The sequence below is a fragment of the Xenopus laevis genome, chromosome 9_10S, assembly GCF_017654675.1.
Source record: "Xenopus laevis strain J_2021 chromosome 9_10S, Xenopus_laevis_v10.1, whole genome shotgun sequence".
NCBI classification, from domain to species: domain Eukaryota; kingdom Metazoa; phylum Chordata; class Amphibia; order Anura; family Pipidae; genus Xenopus; species Xenopus laevis.
In genome coordinates, this window is record NC_054388.1 from 55,290,457 (window position 1) to 55,309,348 (window position 18,892).

The 18,892-nt window shown below is 36.8% G+C and overlaps 1 protein-coding gene across 3 annotated transcripts in view; it reads left to right on the forward strand.

Annotated features, from left to right (window-relative positions):
* thsd7b.S (thrombospondin type 1 domain containing 7B S homeolog) overlaps positions 1-18,892 on the forward strand; it is a 209,509-nt gene that overhangs the window by 29,066 nt on the left and 161,551 nt on the right. For 2 of the 3 annotated variants that reach the window (XM_041578308.1, XM_041578310.1), the window contains exons 2-3: positions 11,061-11,484; positions 13,577-13,748. In XM_041578308.1, the coding sequence (XP_041434242.1) occupies positions 13,607-13,748 (142 nt within the window). In that variant the 5' untranslated portion in view covers positions 11,061-11,484; positions 13,577-13,606. The remainder of the gene's footprint in view (positions 1-11,060; positions 11,485-13,576; positions 13,749-18,892) is intronic. The other variant, XM_041578309.1, reaches the window with a different exon arrangement.

Here is an 18,892-nt window from a genome sequence, read left to right on the forward strand (position 1 = left end):
TCCCTTCATATAGTCACATAAGCTATATATACCAATAGCTATATTAATTGTCAGTTTTTAGTATCACAATAACCTTGGATATTATTCTTGTCCAAGAAATCATCCAAGTCACTCTATAGGTATTAACAGAATTGACCATTACAACATCCTCTGGCAGGACATTCCACAACCTCACAAAGGGGTGCATTGATAATTTTTATTGCAAGCCTAGAGAAAACATTTAAATATTCCATCCCTCTAACCAATTAAATCGCACATCTCTGCACTCTCTCCAGCTCATTAATATCTTTCTTAAGGACTAGAACCCAAAACTGCACTGCATATTCCAGGTAAGGTTTTACAAGGGTCCTATAGAGAGGCCAAATTATGTTTTAGTCCCTTGAGTTTATGCAAGACAAACCTTGATTTGCTTTAGTAGCCAAAGAATGACACTGCCTGGAATTAGACAACTACAAAAATCCCCAGATCCTCAACCAGGGAAACCCCCAACGCACTGGCATTTAGTGTATAACTCATATTGATATTATCTACCAAAGTGCACAACCTTGCTTTTAATTAATTTTCCAGTTTGCTGTACAGTTTTCCAATTTAATTAAATCACTCAGCAAAGTGGCAACATCCTGCATGGATCTGCACAATTTAGTAATAGCATAGAAACAGTACTTTGGATGTCCACCTACAGGTCATTAATGAGCAAGTTGAAAAGCAAAGGATCAAGTACAGAGCCCTGCGGTACTCCACTAACAAGACTGATCCAATTAGAAACTGTTCCATTTACCACCACTCTTTGTAATCTATCCTTCAGCCAGTTCTCTATCCAGATACAAATACTATGTTCCACATCAATGTTCCTTCATTTTACCAGTAACATTCTGTGTGGTACTGTATCAAAATCCAAGTAGATTACATCCATTGCCATCCCAGAGTCAAGGTTCCTGCTCATAAAAGGCAATTAAATTAGTCTATCAAGATCTGTTATACATAAAACCATGCTGGCACAAACCCAGTATTAGAACGCCATTCTAGGAGTGTAAAACTCTACTCCTTCAGGCAGAACCAGTTGCAAAGTGTAAAAACCGGCACTTTGAAAATATAGAACTTGATATAGAATAAATCAGCCACATAGAGCACACATTTATTGACATCTAAGTAACTCTTCAAGATGGAATTTTCCAGCAAGCCTGAACAGATGTTATTAAGTATAACATGGTATTGGCCTCATACATTGACTAATAAGCTGGCTAGTCAAGAGCTGCTAAGGTGAAGACCTGCAACCCACCCTCACCAACAACAAGATATCATGAGTAGAGAACATTCTTGGACCGTCTGTTTAAGAACAACAAATGCATAAATACGTGCCTGACAGATTCAATTAAAAACCTCATATGTCTGTTCTGTGTGCAATGTTGAGTATGGTCATCTTGTAGCTTCCTAGGTGCTCTAGATGCTATAATATCCTTGGCTACCTATATTGATAGATATGAATAAGCAATAGCTGGAGAACAACAGACTCATCACAGCCTGCCCTGTATTTGTCTACTCTTGTAGCTCTTGAATACATTAAACAATCTGTAAACAAGGCCACATAATAATGAAGTTGAAATACTTTATAAAGCAAATATTAAGGAGAAAAAAAGACTTTGTGGTTTTCTTTGCAAACAATGCCATAGTTATTCGTTGTAAAATGTTGCTTGAAGATTTAGTGTCAGATTTAGTGTCAGATTTAGTGTCAGATTTAGTTTCTCCAAAGTACCATCAAGTGTGGGACACAGTGTATAAACACAAACAAACATCCTTGTAGCTTGGATATAAATATAATTCCTATTTAAGTATGATCAAAAAGCCAAAACACTAGGCATGTAACTATGGTGTTGATTTGATAAAAAAATTCTATATTTTCACCACTCAGTAAAACTTGTCTAAATGTCAGACACGTTTTCATGACCTTTAGGAAAGGTTTTAACCAAATGACACATCTAAAAAACCTGAAATCTGTGGCAATTCATCTGAAGAAATTCAACTGTTTTTAGCCATTCTCTTCTATACAATGATAGTGCTGAGCATTGTTGAGCAGCAGTCTGAATAGGACAGTTATTTTCACCTGTCAAATTAAAACAGTTATTTTCCATGCTGGAATGAATCATTAAATTGGAAACCCTCAGCATAAGTATTGGGTAAAAATAACCATTGGTTGAATAAATCCTATACATGTTTATAATTTACATTTATTGCAAAAAGGAACAGGAGGCTCATGAAGAAATACAGCACATTCTAAACATGTTCTAAAAAGGTGCTCTGAACACAAATGTTATTTAAGGCAGACTGTTCTGTGGAATGTGCTTAATGTCTGCAATGCAGAGTGAAGAATGGCTGCTGTCCAGGGTACTGAATGTCTCCTGTGTTGGACAATGGACTTTGAATTCAGCTTATGCTACTAAAAGGTGAGATGCTGTCCAAGGTGCTGATTATTGCAAACCAGGAGCTGCACATCTGCAACTTTGCAGCAAAGCAACTCTTCCCCCTAAAGTTCAAAGAAATAACATTGAACAAAAGACTTGAATAACAAATATATATATATATATATATATATATATATATATATATATATATATATATATATATATATATATATATATATATACATATATATATGGGACCAGGCTGAAACGTCAGTCTGTAACTTCTACAATAAATAATATTTTCCTTTTAAGAAGTCTTGAGAGTGCAGACCTTATTGCATTTTGGTTTGGTTATATATATATATATGTGTGTATGTGTGTATATGTGTCCCAAACTAAAGAACTGTGTTACTTTCTTGCAATACAAATATGTTTCGAATTTTTGTGCATCTGTATTGGATCCAAGAATGCCTCAGACAGTCTCTCAGCAGCTATTGATTTTGTTTGTATTTTGATGTTTCTCGTTTCCATAATGCAACGAGGTGAGGATTATTCTTTGATCTTTTCTCTGCCTGAAGGTAGAACTGTTCAATGATCCCTCCCAAATTAATTGTTTTTGTCTTGCTGAGCTCAGTCAACGTAAAGAGTTCTTATAAGCATCAAATTGACTCTGTGAGCCTTTCTGAATCTGGCTTTTGTCTTTTGACAGTATACAAATGAGGGTAAACATGGACTACATAATCTACAACGAGCTTGTATGTTCTCCTCATGCATTGGTTTTCTACCATACTCCAAAAACATGCAGGCAGTTTAATTATCTGGGATGCGTAGAAGTGATCAGGGACACTCACAATCCTTCTATTAAGAAAATAACAAATGCAGGTATGGGAACTGCAATCCAGAATGCTTGGGACCTGAGGTTTTCCAGATAATGTATATAATATATATATACGTATATATTCACATCGTTATACCTTAAAGAGGACCTGTCACCTTAAGAAATACTTCAAAATCTTATTTTATGATATTATGTAAGCAAAATAAACTTCATTGACACTATAAAAATTATTTAAATCTTGTTTTTATTTTATTCTTGGAATTCACAATCACATAAAGCAGGCATGTTCCATTTCTATTAAGCAAGCTTGCTTCAAGTCAAAATCTTATTTATGTCCCAGAATGGGGGACCTGTTACCCCTAGCCATGCCCTGGCTACAAACTTAGATGGTTAAGAGGGAGGGGGAATGTGGGGAGTGCAGTGAAATCTGAATACAGAATGGAAAGTGAAATTTATTGCCTGCCCCGCCTCTATGCCTAATGCTTAGTGTTGGGGCAGTCAAATATGATTAATAGATGAGACTTTTAAACAGTTATTGGTGTTTTAATGAAAACAAAAATTGTTTCATGCTTGATTATAAAAATAATTTTTAATAACCAATAATGATTAATTATATTTTAATTTGGATCAGGTACAAAATACTGTTTTATTATTACAGGGAAAAAGGAATTATGGATTATTTGTATATAATGGAGTCTATGGGAGATGGCCCTTCCATAATTAAGAACTTTCTGGAAAATGGGTTTCCAGATAATGGATCCCATATATATATATAAGTCCTCTTGTGTAGGAATGCACACTGGGATTTTAATAAAATCTTCAATTTTTATTAAGTCATACTGGTAAAAGAACACAGGTCAACGTTTCGGTCCCCTGCTTGGACCTTTATCAAGACTTGATAGAGGTCCAAGCAGGGGACCGAAACGTTGACCTGTGTTCTTTTACCAGTATGACTTAATAAAAATTGAAGATTTTATTAAAATCCCAGTGTGCATTCCTACACAAGAGGACTTATATACTAACGGCAAGGAATAGCACCTGGGTTGATGCTACTGCGTGGGAGTGCTTAAACCGTTTGAGTTTGTATATATATATATATATATATATATATATATATATATATATATATATATATATATATATATATATATATATATATATTACACAAAAGTCATGAACATCTTGTAAATTATATCCTTATAAATGGTTCTTAGTGATGTAATTGGTTATAAATGGAACCTAGTGTTGTCACATGACTCACTAAAACTTGTGTATTGTAATAAATGATACCCCTTGTTGGAAAATATGAGTTCTATGACCTGTATAAAAGCACTCTGCCTCCAGCCTTGTGCTTTAATATGGTCATGGAACTCTTCGTGACATTTAATATCCTTATATTTTACAATAGGGGGTACTTCATTCACAATATATATATATATATATATATATATATATATATATATATATATATATATATTTATTTTCTTTTAGGGTTTAACATTGTTTAAAATCTGGTGCAGAAGACTAGAAATAATAAACTGATACACTACTAGGTAGATTTCTATAGGGAGAAATATATTGTTTCTTTTGAAAGATACTGTAACTGTAACTGATACTCTATTTAGTTGACAAATGTTTCATAGAAAAAGCAGCAAGTACTGAAAACAGAAGCAAAGTAATGAGAACACAGACAATGGGGGAAAAGCAACTTACACAGACACCAAAGGAATTCTAAAATGAAAGAGGAATTTAAGAAAGATTTTATTTTAACCCTGCGATTTGTCACATATCTACCCTGTGATGAATTTAATGGGCTATAAATCAGTAGATGGAGTAAAATATAGGAAAATCAACAACTTAGACTTTTGTAAGATTAGAATGATTATGTTTACATTCATTACATACATTTATATTTGTTTGCTAATGACTCTGCAACATTAACATAGGGTTTTCTTACCTTTTAGCACATGTTGAAAGGGCAAAGCAATTAGGCTGTGGCTCATGAGTTAAGAAAAATACAATTAAATTTGGCTGCTTAGACTTAGAATTGTTAACCCTTAAACAAAATGTTGAAAATCGAAAAGCCACTTAGGAGTGAGGCTTAGAAGTAAAAGCTAAGGTCAGCAAAAAGCAGGTTAGAAAGTAAGAAGTTTCTCCACTAAAGGGTCCAAGTTCTCATCTCTGACCATTGAACCATTGAATGTATGGCAGGTCAGAGCTTTGTACTTGAGTAAGCATTGAGAGGGAGGAATTCTGAGTAATTCAAACAAATACAGATTTGTGACCACTATTTAATCTTTACTCTTATGCCTTAAAGAATAACATATTTCTATATACTACTATTTTTTTTACTTGCACTGATTTTGTTTAAAACATTCCCTCTGTTTCTCTATAATCGATGGGATTGCTGTGTCAAACAGGAGGTTAAAAAGTCCAGCAATCCTGCTAAGCAAATTGACTTAGTTCAGTAAAAGTGCTCATTTGCCAAGCCTGGCTCTTCACCAGGAGAGGAAAGACAAACAAATGCCTTTTTATTATATTTTTCCTGTAGTTCTCTCATTGAATTACTGCCAGGCGGCTGCCCAGATGATTACTCTGCAGCAGAAGGACTGCAGGAACTAATTGAACAGTAATGTGCATGACAGCAGGTTAAGGTAGTGTTGTTGGACAAGTGAGGTAGGAAACTTGTATATCCATGGAATTATTCTGTGCAGTACATAGGACTTAGCCTGATGGTGCTAGCAAGAGAATCATATTCCTACTCTGTATCTCCAGTCATTTGGTTAAGAGTTCCCCATTCTCCTTTACTGAACCTTCTATTCTTTATCTACCAACAGCCATCTTTAAAGGGAAAATTGATTGCAAGTAATTGTTGAATATGATCACCGCAGGAATAGTTGATCTTGATCATACACATAAACATGTCACCATAGCCCTTTAAAGGGAAACAATACCATCAGACCTTTCTACAGCATAGTTATTAGTACCGGACAATACTCAACTCTGGTTCATTTTAATATTATCTCAAAACGCAAGGGGCAAATCATACTAAATTGTGCTTAGAGAAGGGGAACAACTACCTATACTGGCATTGTTTTATGATGTGTTCCTGTACAGGCTACAAATGGACTTTGGGGTTTGTTCCTGCTGAATTGAACTTAGTACTGGTGAATACCTATTCCTTGCCACTTTAAGTTAAATTGCTGAAATGATTGCTGCTGCACCTTTTGAAACATGATACTTTGTGAACCCTGGACTTACCGCCTGCTTAGGAGGTGATGGTAGCTTCAGGGTTTGAAAATATTTTGGCGCAACTGATTCACTTCAAAGCACACATGCAGTTGTGCCTATTTTGATAAACCGGACACAGTTGCGCCAGAAGCAGCTTGCATGCATGCGATTCAATTTACTGCACATGTAATGACATATTCTTGGAAAACCCTGTGCATTGTGAAAAAAAACATGACAACTGCATCTGGGACTGGGCTTGTGCAAAGTCTGAATAGAAATAGCTATTATGGCATGGTTTTGTGGTATCTCTTTGCACAAAATTTGAGCAAGATTAGGGGACTGTTTCTAATTAATGAATGAACTAATTGTGGCACCTTAAAGGTGCAGGTTAAAATGTATGAGTATAATAGAATATCATTGTCATCTGTGTCCATTTGCCATGCAGGAGCTGTGCTGATTTAGCAAACAAGCCCTTGTGGATGGCAGATTATTATAAACTTCACCTTGACATTGAATGCTGATGACTGGTTCTGCATGTGTATTACAATGTAGAAGTCCCAGTGTAACTGAGAAAAAAGCCTTTAGTATGCAGATCTCAAAATTCAATAGTTATGTCCCTAAAGGAATGTTTTTTTTTCTTTTGTTTTTAGTTTCTTTTTTGTTCATGGCTAATTATAAACCATTAGGGATACTGTTGACTCATGAACATTCCCTCTCTTCTCACTATTTCAATGCTGTGACTGTTTCAAGGACACTTTTACCCTGGCGTTTGTTTTCCTTACATCCCACTCCATGCTTTCTCACTTTCCTATCTGTTCAGTCCTGAAGAATTGTCAGTGTGAAATGCCCACATAGAGATTTATTTAGCACATTTACAAATGAGGATTTAACTTTATTTATCCTAAGGTAGTAGATGTTCCAAAAAATTGCAACGACAGGGCTAAGGTAAAAAGGAAAGGAAGCTGCTCGGATGACTGGTGAATATTTTTTTTAGTATACTTAGGTTCAGTTGCTTATCTCCATTAGATGTTGCATATTAAGGGGAAGTTAGTGAAACATTAGGAAAGGGTGAGTGGGAAAGATGGAATTGCAGAGTCAATGACAGGAAGCAGATGAGTAAGTACAACAGGGCAGTGATGATGTTTATGGAAAATAATGGGGAGAGGTGAAACTGGGTGAATACTAAGGGGCAGGGTACGCGAATCAGCTAATTCACTCAAATGCGAAGTTTCGTCCCGGGTGTCAATCGCTGGCAACATTTTCCTAGCGTTACTTTGGCTGTGCGAGTGTTTCATAACGAAAAAGCGGTAGCATTCATTTGTGCCTACCGAAAATTCGCTAGTGATCTTGTGCTTAGGTCAATTTGCATAGGGTGGGAAATTTAAAGTTGGTGAAAATGCCACTTTTTATTACACATGTCCAGGGAACTTTAATAAAGACAAGAGAGTTAATATAATGCCCTACACATGAGCCCATTGCAAAATTAATGTTCCATATGTTAGGAAATGTCTGGAGAAAACCGGTTACCCAAAAAAGTAAGTTAGGACTTTTACAGCCAATCCTGCTTAAAAAAGTTGCCAGCGTTTTTTGAACCTTAATGCATTTTCGGCACACAGGATATGATGTAAGTGACAGAAGATTGAGGAAGATCTAGCTGCTTTATAGAGCTGCTTTATAGAGCTGCTTTACCACCACTTGGTCTGAGGTGGAGAAGTCAACTCTGGCGAAAGAGGTAACGTTCAGTAAAATCCGCACTTTAGTGAATTTGCGGAGTAACGATCAATCACCAGAGCGAAAAGTTGCCTGGCGATAGAGTGCGAATGACCGCTAGTGAAGGTCTTGTTGCTAGCAAATTGGTGCCTGCGCCTGAATTGGCGATGTCTCTGCTGGTGGCAACGCGGGCGAAAAGTCGCTAGCCTTAGCCACTTCACCCTTTAGTGAATGTGTCCCTAAGTAACCACAGGAATAGTTCTTTGGAGGCAGCAATATGAGGACCTAAATTAAAAGGAGAACAAATAGTGGTGGTCCAATAACAGGTATTACTGGATCCATTCATGAAGAGAATCCATTTGGTATTCTTCCCTTAGATCACCCTGCCTTCATTCTTATAGCATTAAAATGAAAATAAACACAATAGCAATTATGTCAGTCTGAATCACTTAGGGAATAACAACTGTTTCAGATCAATAAAGAGCTAGAAAAGTAATTGGGCAACAGAAAGTGAGCAGTTGTGTTTTGGTGCAAATCTAGTGCAAACTGGCTGTCCGGTTCTCCACCATCCCTCCAGGCCCCCTCCTCTTAGCCTTGTTCATATCTTGAGCTAAACTCATGGTGGCAATGGGACCTTTTCAGTGTCAGAATCTGCAAAACACTCCAAGCTTTTGTAGACTAAAAAAAAGAAAGATTTAATAAATTCATCTTTTTTTTTTTTAAAGATTCCACGGAGGTTATTTTATTACAACATGAAATGCATAGAGCAATCCGTTCTAAATGGCGCGGCGAGGCAAGCTTTTTATCTTAACACAGAAACAATCCTTACGCAGTGACAAAGCCTGGCACATTTGGCGCTATAATTGCTATTTAAGCAAACATTATTTCATAGCCTCTCATCCAAGTTTTCACAACATCTCAATTAGGTCCCGTTTGCACTACTGACTGTGCAAGTCTCGTGCTTCTGCTTTGTGTTGTCACTGCAGTCTGCAGAATCTCCAGAGTCGATAATGCTGAAGCTCTTTGTGTATTTTTAGAGAAGAAATCGCTGGCAGGAGAAAACATCTTTGGAAATACTACTGTATTTATTCTGTTTCAGCTACTGAAGTTATTTATTTAGAAATACGGTATTTTGGCTTCATTTCTTTTGTCTGTTTCATAAGTAATAGTGTAATGATCAGGAGACTCTATATATCCTTCAAGCCTGGGAATTTCTTGGTTGCTTTTGGGACCTGTGAGATGGCACAAGCCTGGTGGCACAGAGCAGTGTTGTGGGAACCTATTGAGATTCAGATGGAAGTGCCAACAGATAACACTGGGAAGCTAAAGGCCAAATACACAGTGGTAATGGTTAATTGACAATGAATACAGCAAGCTCAACCTACTAGCTCTGGAGTTTACCATGCAAGTTCTAAGCAGATAAATACAAATACATTCACCTTACAGTTCTAACATGATATTGGGTTCCTCATAGAATCAATGTGTTTTGTAATAGCAGCACTTGCGCCTTCACTAGCACCTTTACTTTCCTTAGAGATGGGAATCTTGGATGACCCCCTCAGCTCCCTGACTCAAAAGGCTACTGTTGCTGATCCCCTCTCTGCCTAACTGTTACCCACAGGATACCCACCAGTGTGTGCTCTACTGCTGGCTGCTGTTAACACCCTTTCCTGGTCTGGTCATTGGCTGTTTGACCAGTCAAGAAATCAGGGGCGTAACTACAGAGGAAGACCCTGCGGCTGCAGGGGGGCCCAGAGGTATAGGGGGCCCCATGCGGTCCTGATTATTGAGCAATCTCAACATATACTGGTAAAACAGGGCAACCTTTGGATATGTTGGGGACCCTAAAATTAATTTGCTGTGGGGCCCAGTAATAACTAGTTATGCCACTGCAAGAAATACATGGCAGTTCCTATGGGAATTCAAAGCAGCCTGTTTATGGAGTCTTACTGGCTACCACTGTATCAATAGTGGGAAAAAAGTAAGTACTGTATATCCGACCATCCCCTACAATGTACAGGTATGGGACCGGTTATCCAAAATTCATGGGACATGGGGTTTTCTGGTGTTCTGTAATATGGCTCTTCAAACCTAGAAAATCATGTAGACATCAAATAAAAACAATAGGATTGTTTTGCTTCCAGTAAAGGATTCATTATTTCTTAGTTTGGGTCAAGTACAAGGAACTGTTTTATTATTACAGAGAAAAAGCAAATACTTTTTAAAAAATTGGATTATTTGAATAAAATGGAGTCTATGGGAGACAACCTTTTTGTAACATAGATTTCTGGATAACAGGTTTCCGGATCCTATACCTGTATAGGGAAAGCTACACATCCAATAAATTGTATTTAATGACAGACAGGGTTTTCAGGGGCCCACCAGAAAACCTTAGACCGTGGGTCCACTTTCCAAACTATTATTCCTCCTCTTCTCACTCAACCTCTTTATTCTCCTAGTATTTTATATAAACTTACCATATTTTTGCATTATTATACACGTTTCCAACATAAAGAAATAGGGAATGTCCTTGAAATAGGCTAAATGGTTAGAAGCAATAGAGTACACTGACACTTGGGCCCACCAGGTGTTTTCCTGGTATCCCAACACTAATGTATTTATAATTATGAGTGGATGCCTCCATATTGAGGCCTTTGCTATTCTTTGTTATTTGCAATAACTGCTTGAGCCTATCAGTTCTCAATAAGAAATAGTGAATTTATATAAAGTAATATTGGTTGCAGAGTGAATTCATTTATGGGGTTGATTTAATTTTAAACGTTATTTAGATTCTGATCTTGCATTTAGAGGGATGACGTAAATTTGTGGCTTCTATAGAAATGCAAAGGGGCTGATGATTTTTTGTTTTTATTCTTTTTTAGGGCTTGGATCAGTATAATTTACCAAGCATTCTTGAGATGGCACCTTGCCCTTCAACTCACGGTTTCACATAAAATCCACCAATGTCTAGTTAAGAAACAGCAAGTGGATACAAATTATTGTGTGTTGACTTGGCAGAAGGTGGAGGATGAGAACACAGCTGTGTTTACAAGACTAATATACAATTGCATGCAGTGAGGCATATTTTTCTGCATCAATATATATATATATATATACCCCATGAACCCCAAGAGAAAGCCAGAAGTATGTTCTAGATCAGAATTTTAGTGTATATCTACCTTGAAGATACATGTGATATGTGTGCATCAGTAGTAGGCATCCAGTCATCCAATCAGCTCCAGACACGGGAGGAGACATTCTAAAGGCAGCTCCAGCAATGACTCTCTGACAAATACAATACTAAAGGTAAGCCCCCAATCACACAAGATTCCATCCAGCCCTCCCATTTCTTTCACAACCTGCTCAGTTATTTAACCCAATCTTTGCTTCCTTGATGGCTTGCTTCCTTGACCCATTAGACTCCACTCTGTTCAATCTCTGTCTAGGATCTACTTAAGCAAACATATTCCTGACTATAGGTCATGAAAAACAATAGCTCAAGAATTATCCTCTCTGAAAGTGCCATCACAGTTAACAACTTTTCTAAATAGCAATGTCAGCCATGTCACAATGAAGAACATAAATATCTCCAACCGCAAACATTACTTTATCACTGATAGTCATGGTACTTTTGCATTGTTCATTCTGGTACTATGGCAGTGAGAGGGAGAAAAATGTCTTTAGATAAGATGTTTAAAGGAACAATTTAGAAATAAAATATTTAGAGGAAGAACGAGGAAGAGGAAGAGTATGGCAGTACAGACTGAAGCACGGGGCCTAGGCTTTTGGACCCTGTATGAATGTTAAATAAAGTTTACCTTAAGCAAGACTATATTATTTAGATTATACAGTGGCGTAACTAGAAATTACTGGGCCCCAGAGCAAATTATTTTTCAGGCCCCCAAAATTTTTAGCAGTTGACTTGTTTTACCAATATTTATTGAAACTGTATTATGAATTAGGGCCTCGTGGGGCCCCTATACCTCCTGGGCCCCCCTGCAGGCGCAGGGTCTGCTTCCTCTATAGTTACGCCCCTGAGATTATACCTTCCCCTTAATACCTTATTTTTTACAACCCTGCTTGACATGTATAATTACCTAAATTAATTTAATCTGTTGATAAAAAGCATGGTTGATAACTTCTTTCACATAAATAAGTTGTGTGGGAATGGAGTATATTGGGTAGAAATGGACCTGATCAAAGATAAAAAAGGGAATATCTTTGTTATATCATAGTATGCGTACTATGATATAACAAAGATCAGACACAACTGATTAAAACCAACCACAAATGTTATCATTGTAATTTTCATTAAGAAGTGCACAGATGGGACAGGCAGGATGATTAAATGGATAATTTATTTACTGCTCAGAGTAATTAAACATTAGGGCTGTTTTTTTCTAATGAAAACTACACTACTTGATCTGCATCAAATAGTAGAAGCAAATGGCTGGGACAGATATATATATATATATATATATCAGTAAATGGATTTGCACTCCATAGTCAAGTGAATAAATGTGTCTTTATTCTTAATGCGTATCCGACATTTCGGCCCACATGAAAAAGGCCCTAACGTGGGCCGAAACGTCGGATACGCATTAAAGAATAAAGACACATTTATTCACTTGACTATGGAGTGCGAGTCCATTTACTGATATGTACAACAAAGTTGACCAAACGCACCCGCATTGACTACAGTCCGGTAAGAGTGCACACGCTGAATACAAGTTATATATATATATATATATATATATATATATATATATATATATATATATATATATATATAAATAAGGAATATTCTGCATTTTGCCTTACGGATAACATCTTTCTGATCCAAATCACACTTTAAAGAACTCATGTAATGGTACAAAAAAGGGAAACCACCGAAAAGACAATAAGCCATTGGTTAAAAATTATGGAGGTCCATCTGTGCCTTGATCACAGGTAATGCTTGTCTTATGACTCATGTGAGTTCCTATTATGTCAAAATGTTATAGTCAATAGTTGATCATGTGAGCCATTACCCAAGCTCTTCTTTTTGACAGCTTTGGTAAGGAATGATTGGAAGGAATCAAGAGGAAGTTGTAGAAGGGCATGGCCTTGTATTTTCCCTGCAAAAAGAGGGATTGGTTGCACTAGATAGGTGACATAAATAGGGATGTCAACAAGGGGAAAGTGTTTAAGAGTTTCCTTCTGAGACGCATTTATTTCCCCTGAATTGGCATACATTGCATCATACCCACCCTCAAACTTGTCATCCCTTGAATGATACACACTGTAGTTAAAATAGGAAAGATAAGTAATATAATTTATTTATATATTTATATGATGTATTTAAATATGAATCTTAATGACTAATGATCATTGTATAAACAAAAATCTTTTGTTCTAGGATCAGATGTGACAAAAGTCTGTCTTCAACATGTACGGGAGCTACGCGTGGATTTGTTCTCCTAGGCGATGGCGGAATGTGCCCAAATATACAATCTTTATTGCAATTATTTTCTTTTATGCCACGGCTGACTCAGAATGGAAGAAAGACAGACAATTTATCTGGAAATCAGGTAAGAGGTCACTTTATTTTCTTATGCTGTTATTACTACACATTTTTAAACTGTTCTAAGGAATTGTTACATTCTGCATACAAAAAGCAGCAACTATAACATTTAGAATATAACAGGGGATGCAAGCATCAGAAAGTGATCCCTAGTGTTGTCAGCCTGTTCCCCAGCTCAGCCAAGTAGAATCCATTTGCCTCTGTAATAAATTTGGGTTGTACAGTATATGACAGCTATGAAGTACAGTGGCACAGTTTTATGGAAAGTCAACTATGCATGCAAATGGGGCATATTTCTCATTTAATGTACTGTAAGCACTAATTTGGGATGTTGGGAATAGATGACTGTGAATCTGCCATTAAAACTTGATGCATCTGAAAGCCATTATTCATGCCCAGTAGTTATTGTTTCTCAAAATAAATTATGAAGGTTTTGCTGAATCTTCAGTCCCTCCAAAACTTTAACTCACAGCACATTGTTTTTTTTTTTCCAAGTGGAAAAGGCAGTCTGTAAGCTACATTTTAAATTGAGAAGTAGACTTGTTCATAGTTCACAGCTGGTTTTGATTCATATGACTGGAAGAATCACTTAATGCTTTTGGTTCATTCATGTCTAATGGCTCACTGAGATATTGTGCAGTAGGGTCAAGTGTATTGTTTCTGACAGGTCAGCTGGTGGATTTTGACCATAGAATGATGTAAAGCATTTAATCATGTCTGGACTGAATGGTGGAAGTACCACTCTATAAATCAAAATTTGAGAGTCTATAAATCTGTTATCTCCAGATCATGAAACTAAACCTCTCCTGTCTATCACACATAACATCATGTAAAATAATAATTCATATCACTTTGCATAATGTAGATGGATGGAAGGTTCTGTTGAGGAAATGAATAGCTAACAATGCAGACTAATTGATACAATCTGGATACATATAATTGCATTTGTGCTCTTGGTGATTTATCTGATCTACACTGTGACATCCAATTAGAGGTTTCTGAATGCCCCTGTTGCTTCATAATGCCCTCTATAAATAATTATGGTTTTGAGTTTGTTAAGAAATAAATATTAACTTGCAAAATATATTCACAAAACTAACAGTAATTTATTATGTAGCCTATTTAGGTATTGGGTTTATAATTATTTGCAACTGAGTATTGTTTCTTCTACAGCAAAATCTGCTGTTTAGATGACTGTTTAAACCACAATTATAAAATTATATATGCAGAGCTGTTGAGCCATGTGTACCATTGGTGGTGGTACTTACTACTCTCATATCACAATGATACACTCATCATGTCTGACATTTAGCATTATTTACTTAACATATTACATCTGCTGAGTGTGCACTGTATTGTCCTGTCCCTGCACTGTGCTGTCCTGTCTTGCAGGAGTTGCATATTTTTGCACTTGCACTTTTTGTCTGTTGTCCAGTACATCTATGTTGTGTGTAGCACCATTGTCCTAGAGGAACGTTGTTTTGTTTCACTGTGTACTGTACAAACGTATATGGATAAAATGACAATAAACTCACTCTTGACTTGACTGATGCTGTGGAGCTACTCTTCAGTAGCAGGGACTGGGCATCTTTATAAAACAGACATACATTTATGATTTTATTAGACAAGATGATTAGTACTCATGCTGAAACCCTATTGGCACTGACTGTGGATCTATTTCTGTTTCCTACTGTAAGGACTGACCACAGGTGTGTGGTTGACAGGTAGGAGACTATGTGCTGTATAATGAGGGTAATGCAGGAATGGAGCATGATAATAGGCAGATGACATGTTATAATGAAGAGGATTTATTATTGAAAATAAAGAACAATGTAGCAGGTTAAAAATAAACAAAAAAGTACTTTTACCAAGCCAGGGGTCAGAGGCAAGCGGCAAGTAATCAGAGTCCATTAAACAGGCCAGGTTCTGGACAGGGAGCAAGCAAGGGAAATCCGGTAGGCAGGCCGAGGTCAGGGGCAGGTTGCAGACAAAGGATAAACCAGGGAACAGGCCAAAGTCAGTACCAGGAGATCAGTCGAAAACAGGCAGGACTCAGATCAGGAATCAGGCAATGAACAAAACAGGAATCAGGCAGGGAACAAGCAGGAACAGAGTAACAGGCTGGATCAGGTCTGTGGGATACAATGATAAAGCAACTGGGAGGTGCAAGAAACAGGCTTATAAAGGCCCCAGATTACTTGATCAAGAATAGATAAATCAAACGAGTTGGGAAGAGGGCAAGGTGTAGAAAGGAATGTAAAAGACCCATTATAGAAACTAGTCAATACAAGTGGTATACGCTTCCAGTGGCTCACTGAGGTAATGCAGACAAGTGGAAACACAGTGAGTTCGATTACCAGCAGATCCTGACACCTACTTATTGGCTGGTTGGTCAGGGAATTGGTATTGGGCTTAATAAATCCCTTCCTTATTATGGACTTTTTTTTTTATTTTTTACATGATATCACCTCCAAAGTCTCCCTCTCAAATATCACTACATAGAACCTCCAAAGTCTCCCTTTTTCCTCCTGCCATAGGTCACAATATTTTCAAATTGCCATTACAAAATGTGTTAAGTTGAATAGAAAAATCACATTATTTACCAGGTAAATTCAGGCAACCTTTTTCTGAGATGATGCACCCAAGTGATGATAGAGTTGAATCATATGTGAGTCCTAGGTGAATGTTCATATGGATGGTGGTTCATACTTGAAAGAAAGCCCATCTGCTTTGGATAGCATGGACCCCTCATCTATGGTGGCTGACACCATCTATGTATGAATCACAAAGGGAAGTTGGGCCTGGTGCAGGTCATAAAATAGAAGAAGACTTTGGACTGATTGGGTGCAATGACTTTGAGTTGGGGTTGAAAAAATGACTTGCTCATCAATAAAGCACCCCATGTAGACATCATTTTCCTAGAACTGGTGGTTCTCGGATTTGTCCTTATTGCTTTCAATAACTGTAACCTCAAATGCCCTTTCTTAAAGCAGATTTCAAAACAATCTATGGCTTGAGGTAGCTGGAAGAGCTTATATCATCCTGATAAAAATATCAGATCATTGACCCCAGCGTTTGGAAAATTAGTGTCTGACTGGGGGAAGGGGTTAAACATTTTTAACTTCAGCATAAGCAAAAAAAACAGGTATATTGAAGGATTTGCTGAAATTGTTCTAAACTGTTGCTAAATTTCTATATCAAATTCCATCTAAATTAATCTTCAAATAAACATCTACAACAATTAAGGTAGGATGATGAGTAGAAAACAAAGCCTTGGCAGCATTCAAGATCACAGCAATTTATATCCAGGTAGAATTCAGTGTTCCGACACCTCACAGCCACACAACTTTGGGGACTTTGCCTTGGAATAATATTAAAGTCCTCCAGAGACACCTTTGCATCTACAACACAATCTTTTCTTGCTCCTTTTCTTACTCTTACAAATCTAAAAATAAATCCTTTATTGGGTTTATGATTGGGCTAGGTGTTTGGAGTTTTACAGAGCTCAGCATGATCTCTGAATAGCAAGCTAGAATTTTATATGTATGCATAGGGAATGAAAACTATGTTTCCTGGATCATTTTGCTGTTTTTATTTATAATACACGTAGATCATTTATAAATCTAAATATAATAGAACACATTTCAGCACAGGATTTGAAACCAAAGAGTATATAGTAGTCTCTGAATAAAATATATAACAAATAGCCTAACAAGGAAGGAAATAAAACAAAAGCCAAGGCATTAAGCACATAGAAATATTGTAAAAGCTTTAAGTCCAGTGTACTTGTCTATGTTCAGTCTGTTACACAATGTAAAATGACAAAAGGGAAGACAAGGTTAAGTTGTCTCAGCAGGAAATAAAGTGCAGTGGTGGTACGGTTAGATAAAGTCACATTAAGAGTTATGAGACGCTACATTATGTCTCCTGGGAGCTCACATGGTGACAAATATTCACAAATGGTTTTGCTTTGTTTTGGAGACAAGCTATTCCTGCATGAAATCCTTTGTTGATTGATTCTCCTCTTGACCTCAAAAATAATGGGATTGTTCTAAGGGGCTGATTCATTAATTTTTTTCAACAGTTCCGATGCATACTTCTCATCTAAGATCTTTACAGCTTTGTCTCATGAACCTTTCCATTCATTTTTCCATTCATTCATTATTAGGCAATCCTCTGTCTATCTCCTGTTCCCAATGGGGCATTTTTATGAGAGGCCTCTTTCCATCTTTAATTATTCAGTCTGAATGTAAACAACATCAATACAAATATTAGAGGATTGTTATATATGTAAATGATAATTATTAGAGGAAAATACCAAAACTGACATTGATTGATGGAGGCTTAAGGCAATATCCCTGCAGCTACTGTACATTGAGTATTCTAATACTGTCTGCATACAGTTAGCCGCCTACCTAAACTCATGGGACAATGGACCTCTGGAAATATATGAAATTTCTCTCAACTGTAAAGATTTAATATTCATACTGGAGCTATGGGAATAGCCAGGCTGAGAATGGTTGTCTGACCCAGTCCCACTTCACAGAAACTCTTTAAGGGCTGCAAGTTAAATGCACAGTTCAGCTGGAAGCACCCATTGATTTGCACAAATTCTATTACTCTGGGAGGAATTGCAATGAGATGTTTCTATCCAAAGGTCAAACTGATGATAAAATAAATGTCATACAAATTCACAAAGAAATCTGATGAAATAGGAAACATGGCAGAGATTTTTTTACATCCAATTTAAAAGCATAGAAAATAAAATCCATTATGCCTTTTTGATACTGGTTTATAGGACAGGTATAGGGTTAAGAGCTAGTCTATGAAATAATTTCAGATGCCTCTGTTAGAAAGTAAGGGCATAATCATGAAATAAAGCCAAAGCATATTCCAGAAAGTCTTTGGCTTATGATTTGGGCTGGGGTAGTGACCGACAAAAGAGCTAAAATGGATGATTCTTGTTGGAGAATTCTTTTTCATCTGCAATTAAACTTGGGGTGCCTACCAAGAGTATAAGAATCAGTATTATGGAAGGTTTACGTCCCCTTTAAGCTGGCAGTTGAAAGTAGGCAAGAATGGGCTGGAAGAAAACTGCAAAATCATTTTCCTTTGAAGAACGATTTTTCTTGATCCCTATACAGCATTTTT